This window comes from Nannospalax galili, unplaced genomic scaffold (assembly GCF_000622305.1).
Source record: "Nannospalax galili isolate Female #2095 unplaced genomic scaffold, S.galili_v1.0 scaffold724, whole genome shotgun sequence".
Classification (NCBI taxonomy): domain Eukaryota; kingdom Metazoa; phylum Chordata; class Mammalia; order Rodentia; family Spalacidae; genus Nannospalax; species Nannospalax galili.
This window is the reverse complement of record NW_008350617.1, coordinates 483,646-496,909: the sequence shown is the minus strand read 5'-3', so window position 1 is coordinate 496,909 and position 13,264 is coordinate 483,646. Positions and strand designations below refer to the sequence as shown.

General features: G+C 44.5%; 1 protein-coding gene across 1 annotated transcript in view; it reads right to left on the bottom strand.

Moving 5' to 3' along the window:
* Positions 1-13,264, bottom strand: part of Pigu (phosphatidylinositol glycan anchor biosynthesis class U) — a 109,856-nt gene that overhangs the window by 15,108 nt on the left and 81,484 nt on the right. The window contains exons 8-10 of the mRNA XM_008847888.2: positions 11,168-11,322; positions 6,974-7,117; positions 4,553-4,677 (exon numbers count right to left, since the gene is read on the bottom strand). Of these exons, the coding sequence (XP_008846110.1) occupies positions 4,553-4,677; positions 6,974-7,117; positions 11,168-11,322 (424 nt within the window). The remainder of the gene's footprint in view (positions 1-4,552; positions 4,678-6,973; positions 7,118-11,167; positions 11,323-13,264) is intronic.

Here is a 13,264-nt window from a genome sequence, read left to right as displayed (position 1 = left end):
TAAATGGAGACAAATGATTGTTAGTTGGCAGATTCTTTGGCCATCAAAAAACAAACAAACAAACAAACTGGCAACTCTACCATCAGAAATTTTAAAGATGTTAGTGGTTTAGGGAATCCCACAATTTGGACACCAGCCTGGAGGCCTGCAAGGTCATTCTTTCTGATCTGAAATTTTCATAGTTCTGCGTTGTCAAAGCTGAGAGGCCCAAACCCTGATTCAGGCCTTCTGAGACCTCTCAGGGAAGCCTGTCTCTTCCTCTACTCTCAGGAATAAGGAGCCCAAAGAAAGGGGTACTTACACTAAACATTATTACTGTTGTTATCAAGCAACGTTACAAACTCAAGAAAAGAGAACCAATCTGCTAGCTCCTCCACTCTACAATCCTTCTTTTCTTTTCTTTTCTTTTTTTTTTGACACAGGGTCTCCCTATAGCCCCAGCTGGCCTAGAACTCCCTAGTAGACTAGGCTGGCCTTGAACTCAGAGATCCACCTGCCTCTGCCTTCCAAGTGCTGGGATTAAAGGCGTGTACCACCATACCAGGCTACAATCCTTATTTTCATTTCTCAGTGGTTCATTCTCATCTCCTGTAAATTATTTGTCTGAGAAGAACCCATATTATTCCTAGAATAAACTTGTAGGGTCTGATAGCCCAAGTGATTTTTGATGCTCTGTCTCTAGTCAGAGAAAGAGGCTTCAGACAGGAAAGGGACTGAGTACAAAGATGTAAGAGGTTCACATGCAGCTTCTAAGCTGCAAAGAGATATTTCAGTGTGCTTAGAGGACTGCTACTAGCATCCAGCTGGCTTAATCCAGCTGCTACTCACTCTGGCTGGCTGAAATGCTGGAAGATTAAAGCACTATGCCAAAGTAGATGGAACTGGGGACCTGGGGCACAGGACAGCTTGTTCCAGGCACCAGGAGGCGTCAGAGATGACCACGGCCTAAAAAGACCAAAGGACTCACCCTTCGTCTGACCTGCTAGACCAGATGGAGTCAAGTTCCCCACAACATTCACTGGGTGGCTTATCCAATCTCTGGCACCACTACAGATAAACAGGAACTTCTGACAAGGCCCATTCCCTCTTGAGCCTCAGGCATTCAGAAATAAAAAAGTCACTTGAAATATTTGGTCTCATCAGGAAGGTGATAGAGGAAATTAGAGGGGTTTAAAGAGCGCAAAGTGATGTTTCTTTCTTTTTCTTTTTTTTTTTTTTTTTCTTTTTAGTCTTTTTTGAGACAGGGCCTCCCTATAGATCCAGCTGGCCTGGAACTCACTATGTAGACCAGGCTGGCCTTGAACTCACAGAGATCTGCTTGTCTCTGTCTCCTGAGTGCTGGAACTAAAGGTGTGAAATATAAATAAAATTTTAAAAAGGAAACATTACAGCCAGGCATGGTGGTACACACCCTTAATCCCAGCACTCCAGAGGCAGAGGCAAGCAGATCTCTGTGAGTTCAAGGCCAGCCTGGTCTACACAGTGAGTTCCAGGCCAGTTGGGTCTATAGGGAGACCCTGTCTCAAAAAGACCAAAAGTAAATTTTTTATTTTTCATTTTTTATGTGTATGAGTGTTTTGCCTGCATGTAAGTACACTACATGTGTGCAATGCCCTCAGAGGTCAGAAGAGGGTGTCAAATCCCCTGGAATTGGAGATGAGGGTTAGTTATCATATGGATAAGAACTGAACCTGGGTCCTCTGGAAGAGCAGCCAGTGCTCCTAACCACCAATCATCTCTCCAGCCTTATGGTTCCTTAAATTACATGCTAGATACATGGGAACTTACTGCAGAATGCTTATAATTTATTTGATCAATATTCTTTTATTTTTATTCAATAGTTAATAAAAATACAAAACAACACAACACATATGCTTAACTCCAGCCTTGTGGTAGTTGGCTTTGTAGCTGGACTGCTGCAAGCTGGCACAGCTCTGCCAGCAGGCTGCTAACACCATAAGTGTATGTCTGTCTGGCTCATCCTGGCCCCAGGCTACAGAGTCCAGTGTCTGGGGCTTGTACTCAGGGCAGAGCTTGTTTTTGTCTTCCCCACTGACCAATACAAAAAAGAGGAGAGGTGGGGACAGGAGATCAATGCTGCTAGCTAATGTTTCAACAGGATACCTTACAACATTAAATATATTCAACTAGATTGAAAGACTTCACAAAATGTCTGCTCAGAGGTCCCAAGGCCCAGGGCTGAAGACACTTATTACTGAGTATAATGATTCACTGATGTCAAGTTTGCAACAGGTGTTCCAAGCATGAGTAGTCCCTATGCAATGAGGCAAAGGGTGGCAGCCACAGTTCTCTGCAGGATCTTGAGATAAGCTGTGTCTGTAAACTGCTTGCCCAGCCAGTCAGCAACAGACTATTTACTAGATCATCCAGGTTTCTGGAAACCTCTTCCTTCTTCTCTGCCTTATCATCCTCATGGGCATAAAATACTTATTTCAAGCTAAAAAAAAAAAATAAGTTTATTTCAATGTCTCTGGCTGCTAAGCCCGAAGCTTTGATAATGGAAATATGCAGGGGATGTTCCTGTAGAATTATTACTGATGCTGATAACTGCAGTCCTTACTATTAACATATCTGGCCCAGAACTCACATATGCAGCACAGGCTAAGCTCAAATTCACTATCCTCTTGCCTCAGCCTCTTAAGTGTTTGGATTACAGGTCCGTGCCACCACGCCCCACTATTCATCTGATGGATGGAAAAGTCAGAGGCTCAGAAAGGCTAAGTCAGCTGGCAAGGAAAGTCAGGATGTAGACTCAAGCTCCAGTCAGTATGCCAGAATTCAGCAATGTGGATTACTGCATCATGCCTCTGAGAGAGAGGCAATACTCTGTGTAGTACAGACAGCTAAAAGGAAACATCATTTGCTTTAGGGGGAAAAAAAGACCATTGCCCCATGTCCTACCCTTATCACAGACTTGCTATGTCCATATGCCTTTGTTACCTCATGAGTCATCACTGGCCAGACTTCCAAAGGGCCCCAAGTGGACTCTGAGTCCGCTGGACTGGGTGATTCTTGTCTATGCAGTGAGGATGTCACAGGCAGAAGACGCTGCTTCCTCTTCTCAGCCAGCTCAGATTGGACACCACTCCACCAGGCCCAAGAGTCACACCTGGCCTGGGCTTGGCCTGCCCACTTAGCTGTTTACCTCCACTCTGGGGCCTACACTTACAGGTAGGTTTCCTACTTGCAGCTGGGCAGTTTCACTTCCTGGTTGACACCCTGACAACCCCAAAATAACAACAAAAAATAACTTCCTCTGAGGTCTGCACTGCAGAGTTCAATCCTGACACGGCTGTGTACCACAGCTACCCTCCCATTCTAAGACAGAAAACCAGCTGGGGGGGTTCCTGGACTTTGCTTCCTTCAGAGGGAGGCTTAAAAAAGCCCTCCATAGCCTGGCATGGTGGGCACGCCTTTAATCCCAGCACTCCGAAGGCAGAGGCAGGTGGATCTCTGTGAGTTCCAGGTCAGCTGGGGTATAAGGAGACCATCTCAAAAAGACCAAAAAAAAAAAAAAAAGAACCACCAGAGGGGGCTAAGAGCCTGAAAGAAGGAAAGACTGGGGCTTAGAGAATACAGAGCACTTCTGAGCCATCTTCTGAGGATGGATAAGAAAAGTTGAGAGGGTCTTCATTGAACGCACAAAGGAATTCGGAGCTCAAGGCTACAGTTGCACAGTCCAATAGGCAGCCTACTTATATGTGGCTTACTGCATCTGAATTTAAATGAAAAGTGTAGCATCTGCTGGTGTGGTGGCTCTTATCTGTAATCTTAGCATTCAGGAAGCGGAAGCAGGATGACTGCTGCAAGTATGAGGCCAGCCCAGGCTACAGAATGAGTTTCAGGCTAGCCTCAGCTACAGCCTGAGACTGCGAAAAAAAAAAAAAGCTGAACATGGTGGTATATGCCTATTTTCCTAGATTTGAGAGGTAGAGGCAGGAGGATCAGGAGTTCAAGGCCATTTTTGGCTACATAGTGAGCTCAAGGCCAGTTTGGGCTACATGAGACCCTATCTCAAAAACACAGGAGGAAATAAAGAAGAGAAAAGAAAGAAAAATTTAGGTTTTGGGTCACTTTAATAGCTACTGTATTGGGAGACACATGAGGCACTGTTACAGGGACCCAGACTGGGCAGCACTGGACAAGGTCCACAGATGTGGATTCCAATCCCAGCTTGTCCACTTATCAGTCATGTGTCCTTGAACTAGTGGCTCTATCCTTCTGTACTAAAGTTTTCTCACATGCATAAAGAGGATGTGAAGACAAAATGAGCTAATGGATGTACATCTTAGAGCCACAATGGTCAGGTACACAGTCAAGTACTCTAAATGGTAGCTGTCTCATTACCACCACTAATCAGAGCACCGGGGGCACATGGGCACATGCGTGCTTCAGGTCGCTGCTTCTCTCTCAGTGCTACCAGCACAGCAGGTGCCCAGTAAATGCTTATCAATCCCTTTCCCCCAGTTGTTTCACCTAGGAGCCAGACAGATCTAGATCTGCCCCCAGTGAGGAGCATTGGAGTACTCACATCTGTAGAGATGGTTCCATACAGGGAAGAAAGCCATGTAGAGGGCCACATCCCCCACTGTTGGATAGGACTTGAAGATGGAGATGATGGCAATCTGGATGAACATGAAGAAGATGGGGTGCTCCCTGGGGCAGGGCAGGGAAGACAGATAGGCAGAGAGATCAGCCAGGGCACCTGGGGACCAGGTCTACCATAGAGACCCCACCATACAAACCAAAAGTATTCCCTAGGGGACTTCAGGAAGAGGTTGACTTACTACACCCACAAGGCATGGATGGGTCAGGCCCCAATAGCAGAGCAGAAAACTGCAGAGACCAAGACATGTTCAGAGGTGGTAAGGAAGGTCAGGCGAACACCAGAGAACCCATTCATAGAGAAATTTCCCATCAACAGCCACTCCTATCTGTACTAGCTGTGGGCCTTCTCCCAGGAACCAAAGGAAGAAAACAAAGTCAGCATTCTTTATTACTAGGCCTAAATGACTATTTGTCAGAGAATTCTGGGAGCCTCCTTCACCAGAAGACCCTGTCAACAGGCCCTGAAACAGGAAGTGCCTGTGGCTGATCCTTTGTTCACTGGCAATATGGTCAGCGCAATATATAGACCCTTAGTGTCCAGAAGGAGAACTGAGAGTTACAGACATCTTTTTCTAATCTTTTCCTTTTCAGACAGGTTCTCAGGTAGCCCAGGCTGACCTCCAACTCACTATGTAGTTGGGCTGGCCTTGAACTCTTAATACTCCTGTCTCTCACTTCTTGGGTGCTGAGATTACAGGAGAAAGCCACCACACCTGGCTCAGAACTGGAATCCTTATAACCTTAAACTAATAACAACTGATACTGATTTAAAAAAAAAAAATTTTTTTTTGGGTCTTTTTTGAGACAGGGTCTTCCTGTAGCCCCAGCTGTCCTGGAACTCACTATGTAGACCAGGCTGGCCTTGAACTCACAGAGATCTGTCTGCCTCTGCCTCCCAAGCACTGGGATTAAAAGGCGTGCACCACCACACCCCACTCAAATTTTTTTATTTTTATTTTATGTGTATGAGTGTTTTGCTTGCTTGTACCTAAGTGCCCCACATGCATACAGTCCCTTCAGAGGCCAGAAGACAGCATCAATCATCTGGAACTGGAGTTACAGATATTACGAACTGACATTAGGTACTGGGAACTGAACCTGGGTCCTCTACAATAGCAGCCAGTGCTCTTAACCACTGAGCCATCTCTCCAGCCCCTGAAATTGACTTCAGAGTAATAAACAACAGAGGGTTCCTGAGCCCTTATTCTGTGCTGAGTTCTGTACAAGTCTTCTCCTGCATCATTTCAGGGGATCCTCAAGCACCCCAGTCAGCCCTCCAGGCAGATTCCTGCACCCTGCCCCTCACAGATGAGGAAACTGAGGTTCAGAACAGTGAGGTGAATGTAGAGCTGTTTGTCCACAGAGCTCCTAACACTGGTACAATTCTTAGTGCCCACCGCCCTCACAGTCCTGGTCAGGGGAGGATGGGCATGCGGCTCAGCCTGCAGTGCTCCTCTGAGAGCAGACCAAGAGCTAAAGGTAAGTAAACAGGAAAAGGCCAAACAGACATCCTCAACACAGCCCAGGGCTGACTTTTGCATAATACTAATGCCTGTTTATCAAGTTTTTTTGTCAGAGATCAAGCTGCTCTGAAGCCAGGATAACAGAACTACTTCTAGGACTACTGCAAGTGCTCTCTGAAGCTTGGCATGGCCCAAAGAGATGAGCCCAGATTCTGGAATTAGGCAAACCTATGTCTGAATTCCAGCTTCACTGCTTACTAGCTGTGAAACTGGAAAAATTGTTCCAGGTCTCTGAGCCTCAATTCCTCAACTTTAAAACTGGAACAGTGGCAATAAGATACTGCTGACCTCCATGAGGTACGGAGCTAGACATCGTTTCATTTTGTAGAACTAGAAAGGCACCTGGGAGGAAGAAGGCTCAGTACAAGCCAGTTCTCTTACATTGAAAGAGAGATCTCCACAGAAAACCCCAATTGGAGGAAAACTGATCAGAAAATCAAACAGGGCTGTAGGTGGCCAGCCTCCAAAAGCTCTCAACCTGAGTCCAGTGGGATTGGGTGCCGATCAAAGACATCCAGCCAGACCACTGTCTTCCAAAGACCATCCCCCAACCCCCAGTGCAACCTCTGCTCTTGCCCAAAATAGTGAATGGACAGAGCAGTTATAGTTTTAGGCACCTCAAAATGAAACGGGGAGCCCAGGGTTGCAAAGCACCCTCCCTGTAGCCTGCACTTGTGTGTGACTATTAATTGCTGGTACTGGCACTGGCACCTGAGGAAAGATGCCACAAACCTGGTGGCAGGTGCTTAGTCCAAAGGATATCCATTCAATGACATGGAGGAGCAGTGGGAGGCAGATAAGCAGTAGGTACCCCCACTTACTTTAACTTGATGGCTAAGGGGACAGTGTAGAAGAAGACGTTGATCTGAAACACGCAGACGAAAAAGAGGCTGAAGTGCTCAAACATCTCTGCAAAGAAGTACCAGAAAAGACCAATGTTTGGAGTGAGATCTGGAACAGAAAGTCTGGAAATAAGAAAACACAGGGAGAGAAAAAAGAACAGTTACAAATGGTCTCCTTTGCCGTGGCTTTGTCCTGAAAACCTGGGTCACTACTGGATAACCAAAGATGATTTCCTTCTTCAGAATGTAAAGAGCTCTGTAGGTACCTCCATACAGGTAATTAACAAAACGTAGGGCTGGAGATGCAGAGAATAGAGGCTATAATAAATACTAGCCAAGGGTTGGGGATATAGTTCAACTGGTAGAATGCTTGCCTAGCATGCACAAGGCTGCGGGCATGATCCCCAGCATGGCATAAAACCCAAGTGTGAAATCACTTGGGTTTTATGCAGAAAGAGCCAAAGCCATCCTTGGCTGCATATTGAGTTCAAGGCTAGCCTGGGCTACATGAGACCTTGTCTAACAAAAGAAAACAAAAACAAAACAAACACCAACTAGCTGAACTAACAGAATCTGGAATGAGGCAGGGATCCATCCTAGAAATCAAGAGAGCAGCCCCTCTTTTCTGGCCTACAACAGTTTCTAATCAGTAGCTACTCAGTACTGTAAGAGGAAGGAGATTTAAATAAACAAAATCTATTTTGGGCTTCGAAAGACCTGCCCAGAGAACAAGCTCTGGGAGCCTGCTCCTCCCTATTCTTGCTCCACAACCCCACAGTGGGTGCCGGAAAACTGCATGCCTGAACCTGCAGTGATATTTCCAAGGGCTTCAGGAGCCATCAGTAGGTTGTGCTAAGACTACCCAGGGCTCTAGAGCTCATCTGAAAATTTTAGGTTTATATGAAAGACTTTTGTGTGGTTAAGTCATACAAGAATGGACTGCAATGCTGGTTCTTTTGGTAAAAGTTCACATTATTTCTGTGTTTGTACATCAACCTGAATTGCAAATGGCATTTTCAATGTGCTTCTGTTTACGCCATTTCTGCTAACAAGATCCTACTTGTAGATGCAAAAGTTATCTTCAGCCTGGAGAGAAAGAAACTGTAATTTGCAGTTTTTGCCAGGAGTGATAACCTTATAAAGTAACAGGATTCACAGATTAACACTGCTAACAAAACATTGTTGCCAAGCCTGCTCATCTATAACCAGCAATGGGGCTGCTGTCAGGTCCACTTCCCATTCCTCCAATCCCCAGAGAGTTTAAAGAAATATTTCTCATTTGAATAGCCTTTGTCTACAATATATTTTATTGCTTCCACCAATAGATTAGCAATAATAAGTCAGGAGCAGCTCCTAGATAGATAGCAAGTCAACCTTGGTGAAGAGTTCAAGGAGAAAAGCCATTCTACTTAAAAAATAATTTTTTATGAAAGGTATAATGGGAAAATGTGCAAGTTCATTGAGCACTAAAATGAATGGAAGTTCTTAGAAATCAGAAGGCTAGAGCCATCCATGCTCACTGTGTACTTGATGGGACTTAAATTCCCAGAATGAAGCAATAGGTCTTTCACAGTGACTCATATGGAAAGGAAAAGATTCTCCTTTCTGCTAACTTGTCCAGGAACGTCAACCCCATTCCAGGTCTTGTGTGTGTGTGTGTGTGTGTGTGTGTGTTTAAAATTTATTTTATTATTATTTTCTTTTCTTTTGAGACAGGGTCTCCCTGTAGCCCCAGCTGGCCTGGAACTCACTATGTAAACCAGGCTGGCCTTGAACTGACAGAGATCTGCCTGCCTCTGCCTCCCAAGTACTGGGATCAAAGGCATGCGCCAGCACACCTGTATATATTTTGTTTTTTGAGATTGAGTTCGACTATATAGTCCCAGCTGGCTTGGAACTCACAGAGATCCACCTGCTTTTGTCTCCTGAGGGCTATAATTAAAGGTGTGCACCATCACAAATGCCTGCCCTGCAAGCCTTACATTATATTTTTGATTTGACAAAAGAATTGTTCTCAATTCACAATTTTAAAAAGACAGTGAGGGCTGGAGAGATGGCTCAGTGGTTAAGAACACTTGCTGTTCTTCCAGAAGACCAGGGTTCAATTTTCAGCACCCACATGGCAGCTAACAACCATCTGTAACTCCAGTTCTAGGGGATCCAAGACCTCTTCTGACCTCTGCGGGGCATTGCATGCATGTGGTGGACCTACATATATGTGGGTAAAACACGCATACACATAAAATAAAAAAATAAAATAAAAAGACGATGAATGAGGAAAAGGCAGGGACACGTATAATGTTCTCTGATCAAGGTCTCTGCCTGAGCTAAGCTGTATGTGTTGTTTTTTTGAGATAGGGTCTCATGAATGCAGCCCAGGTTGGTGCTGAACTTGCTACGTAGCTAAGATAACCTTGATTCCTGTTGCCACTTTCCAAGTGCTAGGATTACAGGTGTGTGCCACCATGCCTGCCTAGGCTAACTTTTTAATTCTCTCTTTTAAAAATGGCTTTAAAAGCAGCTGGAGAGATGGCTCAGCAATTAAAAACACTGGCTGTTCTTGCAGAAGACCCAGGTTCGAGTCCCAGAACCTACATGGCAGCTAACTGTCTGTAACTCCAGTTCCAGGGGATCCGACAGCCTCTTCTGTCCTCTGCGGGCATTGCATGACACAGGTGCACTTAGCTACATGCAGACAATACACGAATACACATAAAATAAAAATAATATTTTTTAAATGGCTTTAAAAAATTAAAGACAGGTGTGGTGGCACATGCTTCAGAGGCAGAGACAGGCAGATCTCTGTGAGATCAAGGCCAGCCTACTCTACATAGTGAGTTCCAGGCCAGCAGGGGCTACAAGGAAACCCTGTCGGAAATGCCCTGCCCCCAAATTATTTACTTATTTATTTTTATCTGTATGAGTGTTTTGTCCATACATATGAAAGTGCATCATGTGCATGCAATGCCTGCACAGGCCAGAAGACATTATTGGATCCACTGGGACTGGCGTACGGACAGTTGTTAGCTGTCATGTGGATATAGAGAACTGCCAGTGCTCTCAACCGCTGAGGCATCTCTCTAGCCCCTTAGACTTTGCCTCTTGTAGCAACTACATTTTCTTTTTGAGTAATGAGATGAAGAACAGGAAAAATTCTTCGCCAGACATCAAAGACTCCTATCCAAGGTGGAGCATAAAGAGCTCCAAGTGACTAAGTTATCATGCTTAGGATGTGCATGAACAAGAAAACAGCCCAGAGTCCTAAACTCGACTTCTCCCAGTCCTGAGTCCATACCCACCATGCTAGGTTTAAGTATCTCTTACCCATGGGGCTATGAGTTTCTCAAGGGTAGTGGCTACCCCCTCAACAGCCACACAGGGCCTACACATGGAGAATGTTTGGAAATGTTTACAGAATTCATGAACATACACTTGGGCAAGACTACAATATAGAAAATGCACTTGGCTTTTCTGTAGAGGTCTGGCACATATCAAGGGACCCTAAGCAGCCATTAGTCTTTGGAATTAAACTCAGAGCTCCCAGCCAGAGGTTGGTAGCTGTTTTGAATATTACTAGTATTCTTTCCTTTTCTCTTCCCTCCCTCCCTCTTTTCTTTCCTTCATTTTGTGTGTGTGTGTGTGTGTGTGTGTGTGTGCATGCACACACAAGAGAGAGTATGTGTGTATGTGTGTGTGTGTATGTGAGCACACATGCATGCACACATGCCACAGCACCTGTATGAAGATCAGAATACAACATTTGGGAGTTGGTTCTCTCTCCATCCACCGTGTGGGTTTTGGGGATCATATTCTGGCTCTTAAGCTTGGTGGCAAGTACCTTTACCCACTGAGCCACCTTGCCAGCTCCAGGAGTATTCTTTAGTAACTAATGAAAGGTATATTCTAGAACAGAGGTTACCAAACTATGTTCCCTTTACCACTACTGCCATCAGCAGCACCTCAAAACTTGAGAAATGCAGATTTCTGGTCCCTATCTCACACCTAATTCATCAGTCCCCTAGGGCTGGGCCAGCAATCTGGATTTCATAAATACTGCAGAAGTATGAGGACCCTGCTACAGATGCTGCCTACATAGTTCTCTCCTTATGGTTCCAGTAGAACCTATGAAAACCAAATTAGCTTCCAGAATTTTCTAGTAAGGTCTGTACTTACATGAAACCGTAGACTGCAGGGATGAAATCCCAGGAGCTGAGAAGGAAGAAGGACAGGCAAACTATTACCACTAGGCTTCCTACATACATCATAGCATACTCCCAAGAAAAGATCCAGAAGGCTTTGCTCTTCACTTTCACAGGTATATACTGCCGCTAGGAGAGAGCACAGAACAAGACATTCAGGGGTGCCAAGAACAGAAATCTGCTATCAGCTTATACATGAAGACCCCTCATGCAAGATCATGCCATGGTGTATGTTTATTAGTTTGCTGCTTATTTACTTAAACCAGAAGAAAAATATAAATGCTTGAAAAAAGGTATTAAATGTGTATCCTCTGAATTGAGACCTAGGAACACTATTCCAAGTACATATCCTAGAGACATGTTCTACAAAATATGAATGAAAAGATATTCCCTGCCCCAGGATCCTTCACTAGAGGAAAATATGAATTGTGGTTCAATGGAATAACACACTAGCAGGTTAAATTAATAAGCTGCACCTACATATGTCAACATAGCTAGATCACAAAAGCCTTAAGTTTTTGTTTTTGGGACAAGATTTCACTATATAGTTTGGTTGGCTTGGAATTTGCTAGGCAGACCAGGCTGGCCTTGAGCTCACAGAGATTGGCCTGCCTCTACCTCTTGAGCACCAAGATTAAACGTATATACCACCATGCCCAGCCTATGTGAAGTTGTAACAGAAAATTGCCAAATAATCAATGTAAAATGAAAATATTTAAGCTATTTTGAAATTATACCAAACATCATCATGTATTATTTATACATATGTAGTAATATGCTATAAAATGCATTAGAGGGGCCGGAGAGCAGTTAAGATCACTGGCTGCTCTTGTAACGGATCTGGGTTTGGTTCCCAGCACTCACATGGTGGCTAACAACTGTCCATAACTCCAGTTCCAAGGGATCTGACACCCTATTCTGACCTCCACAGGCATTGCACAACATGGGTACAATTACATAAATGTAGGCAATACACTCATACACATAAAATAAAAATAATAAGTAAACTATCACTGGGCGTGGTGGCACACGCCTATAGTCCCAGCATTCAGGAGGCAGAGGCAAGCAGATCTCTGTGAGTTCAAGGCCAGCCTGGTCTTAGTGAGTTCCAGGACAGCTCGGGCTAGAGGGAGACCCTGTCTCAAAAAGACCAAAAATAAATAAATAAATAATAATAATAATAAGTAAACTATTTAAAAAAATAAAACATGCTGGGCGTGGTGGAGCACGCCTTTAGTCCCAGCACTTGGGAGGCAGAGGCAGGCAGATCTCTGTGAGTTCAAGGCCAACCTGGTATACATAGTGAGTTCCAGGACAGCTGGGGCTACAGGGAGACCCTGTCTCAAAAAGACCAATAAATAAATAAATAAATAAATAAATAAATAAATAAATAAATAGTATTAGAAGGACACAGCATGAGCCCGATGGCTCAATGGGTAAGAGCACTTGCTGCCACGCCTGATAACCTGGGTTATCAGGTTATCATGGACCCATATGGTGGAAGAGAACTGACTCCCAGAGATTGTCCTTTGATTTCTACATGTGCACACACCTACCCACGAATAAATAAATGTTACTTTTTGTTGTTGGTGGTGGTCTTTTTGAGACAGGATTTCCCTGTAGCCCTACCTGGCCTGCCCTACCCTGTCTCTGCCTCCTAAGTGATGGGATTAAAGGCGTGTACCACCACACCAGGCATAAATGTAACTTTTTTAATTTAAAAAAAGGAGAAAAACAGCTGAGACAGAAGGATGACAAGTTTGAGGACAACCTGGGCTCCACAGGAAGTGCCTGGGAGGGATGAAAGAGGGCAGGAAAAGAAAGACCCAACATAATAAAGTAGTCAAGATAGATATTACGAAGACAGGAGAGATGGCTCAGCGGTTAAGAGCACTGACTGCTCTTGCAGAGGATCCACATGGCAGCTATGAACCGTCCTTAACTCCAGTTCCAGGGGAATCCGAAGCCCTCTTCTGACCTCCATGGCATTGCATGACATGGGTGCACTCACATACATGCAGTCAATACACTCATAAAATAAAAATAATAAAGTATTTTTTAAAATATTTTA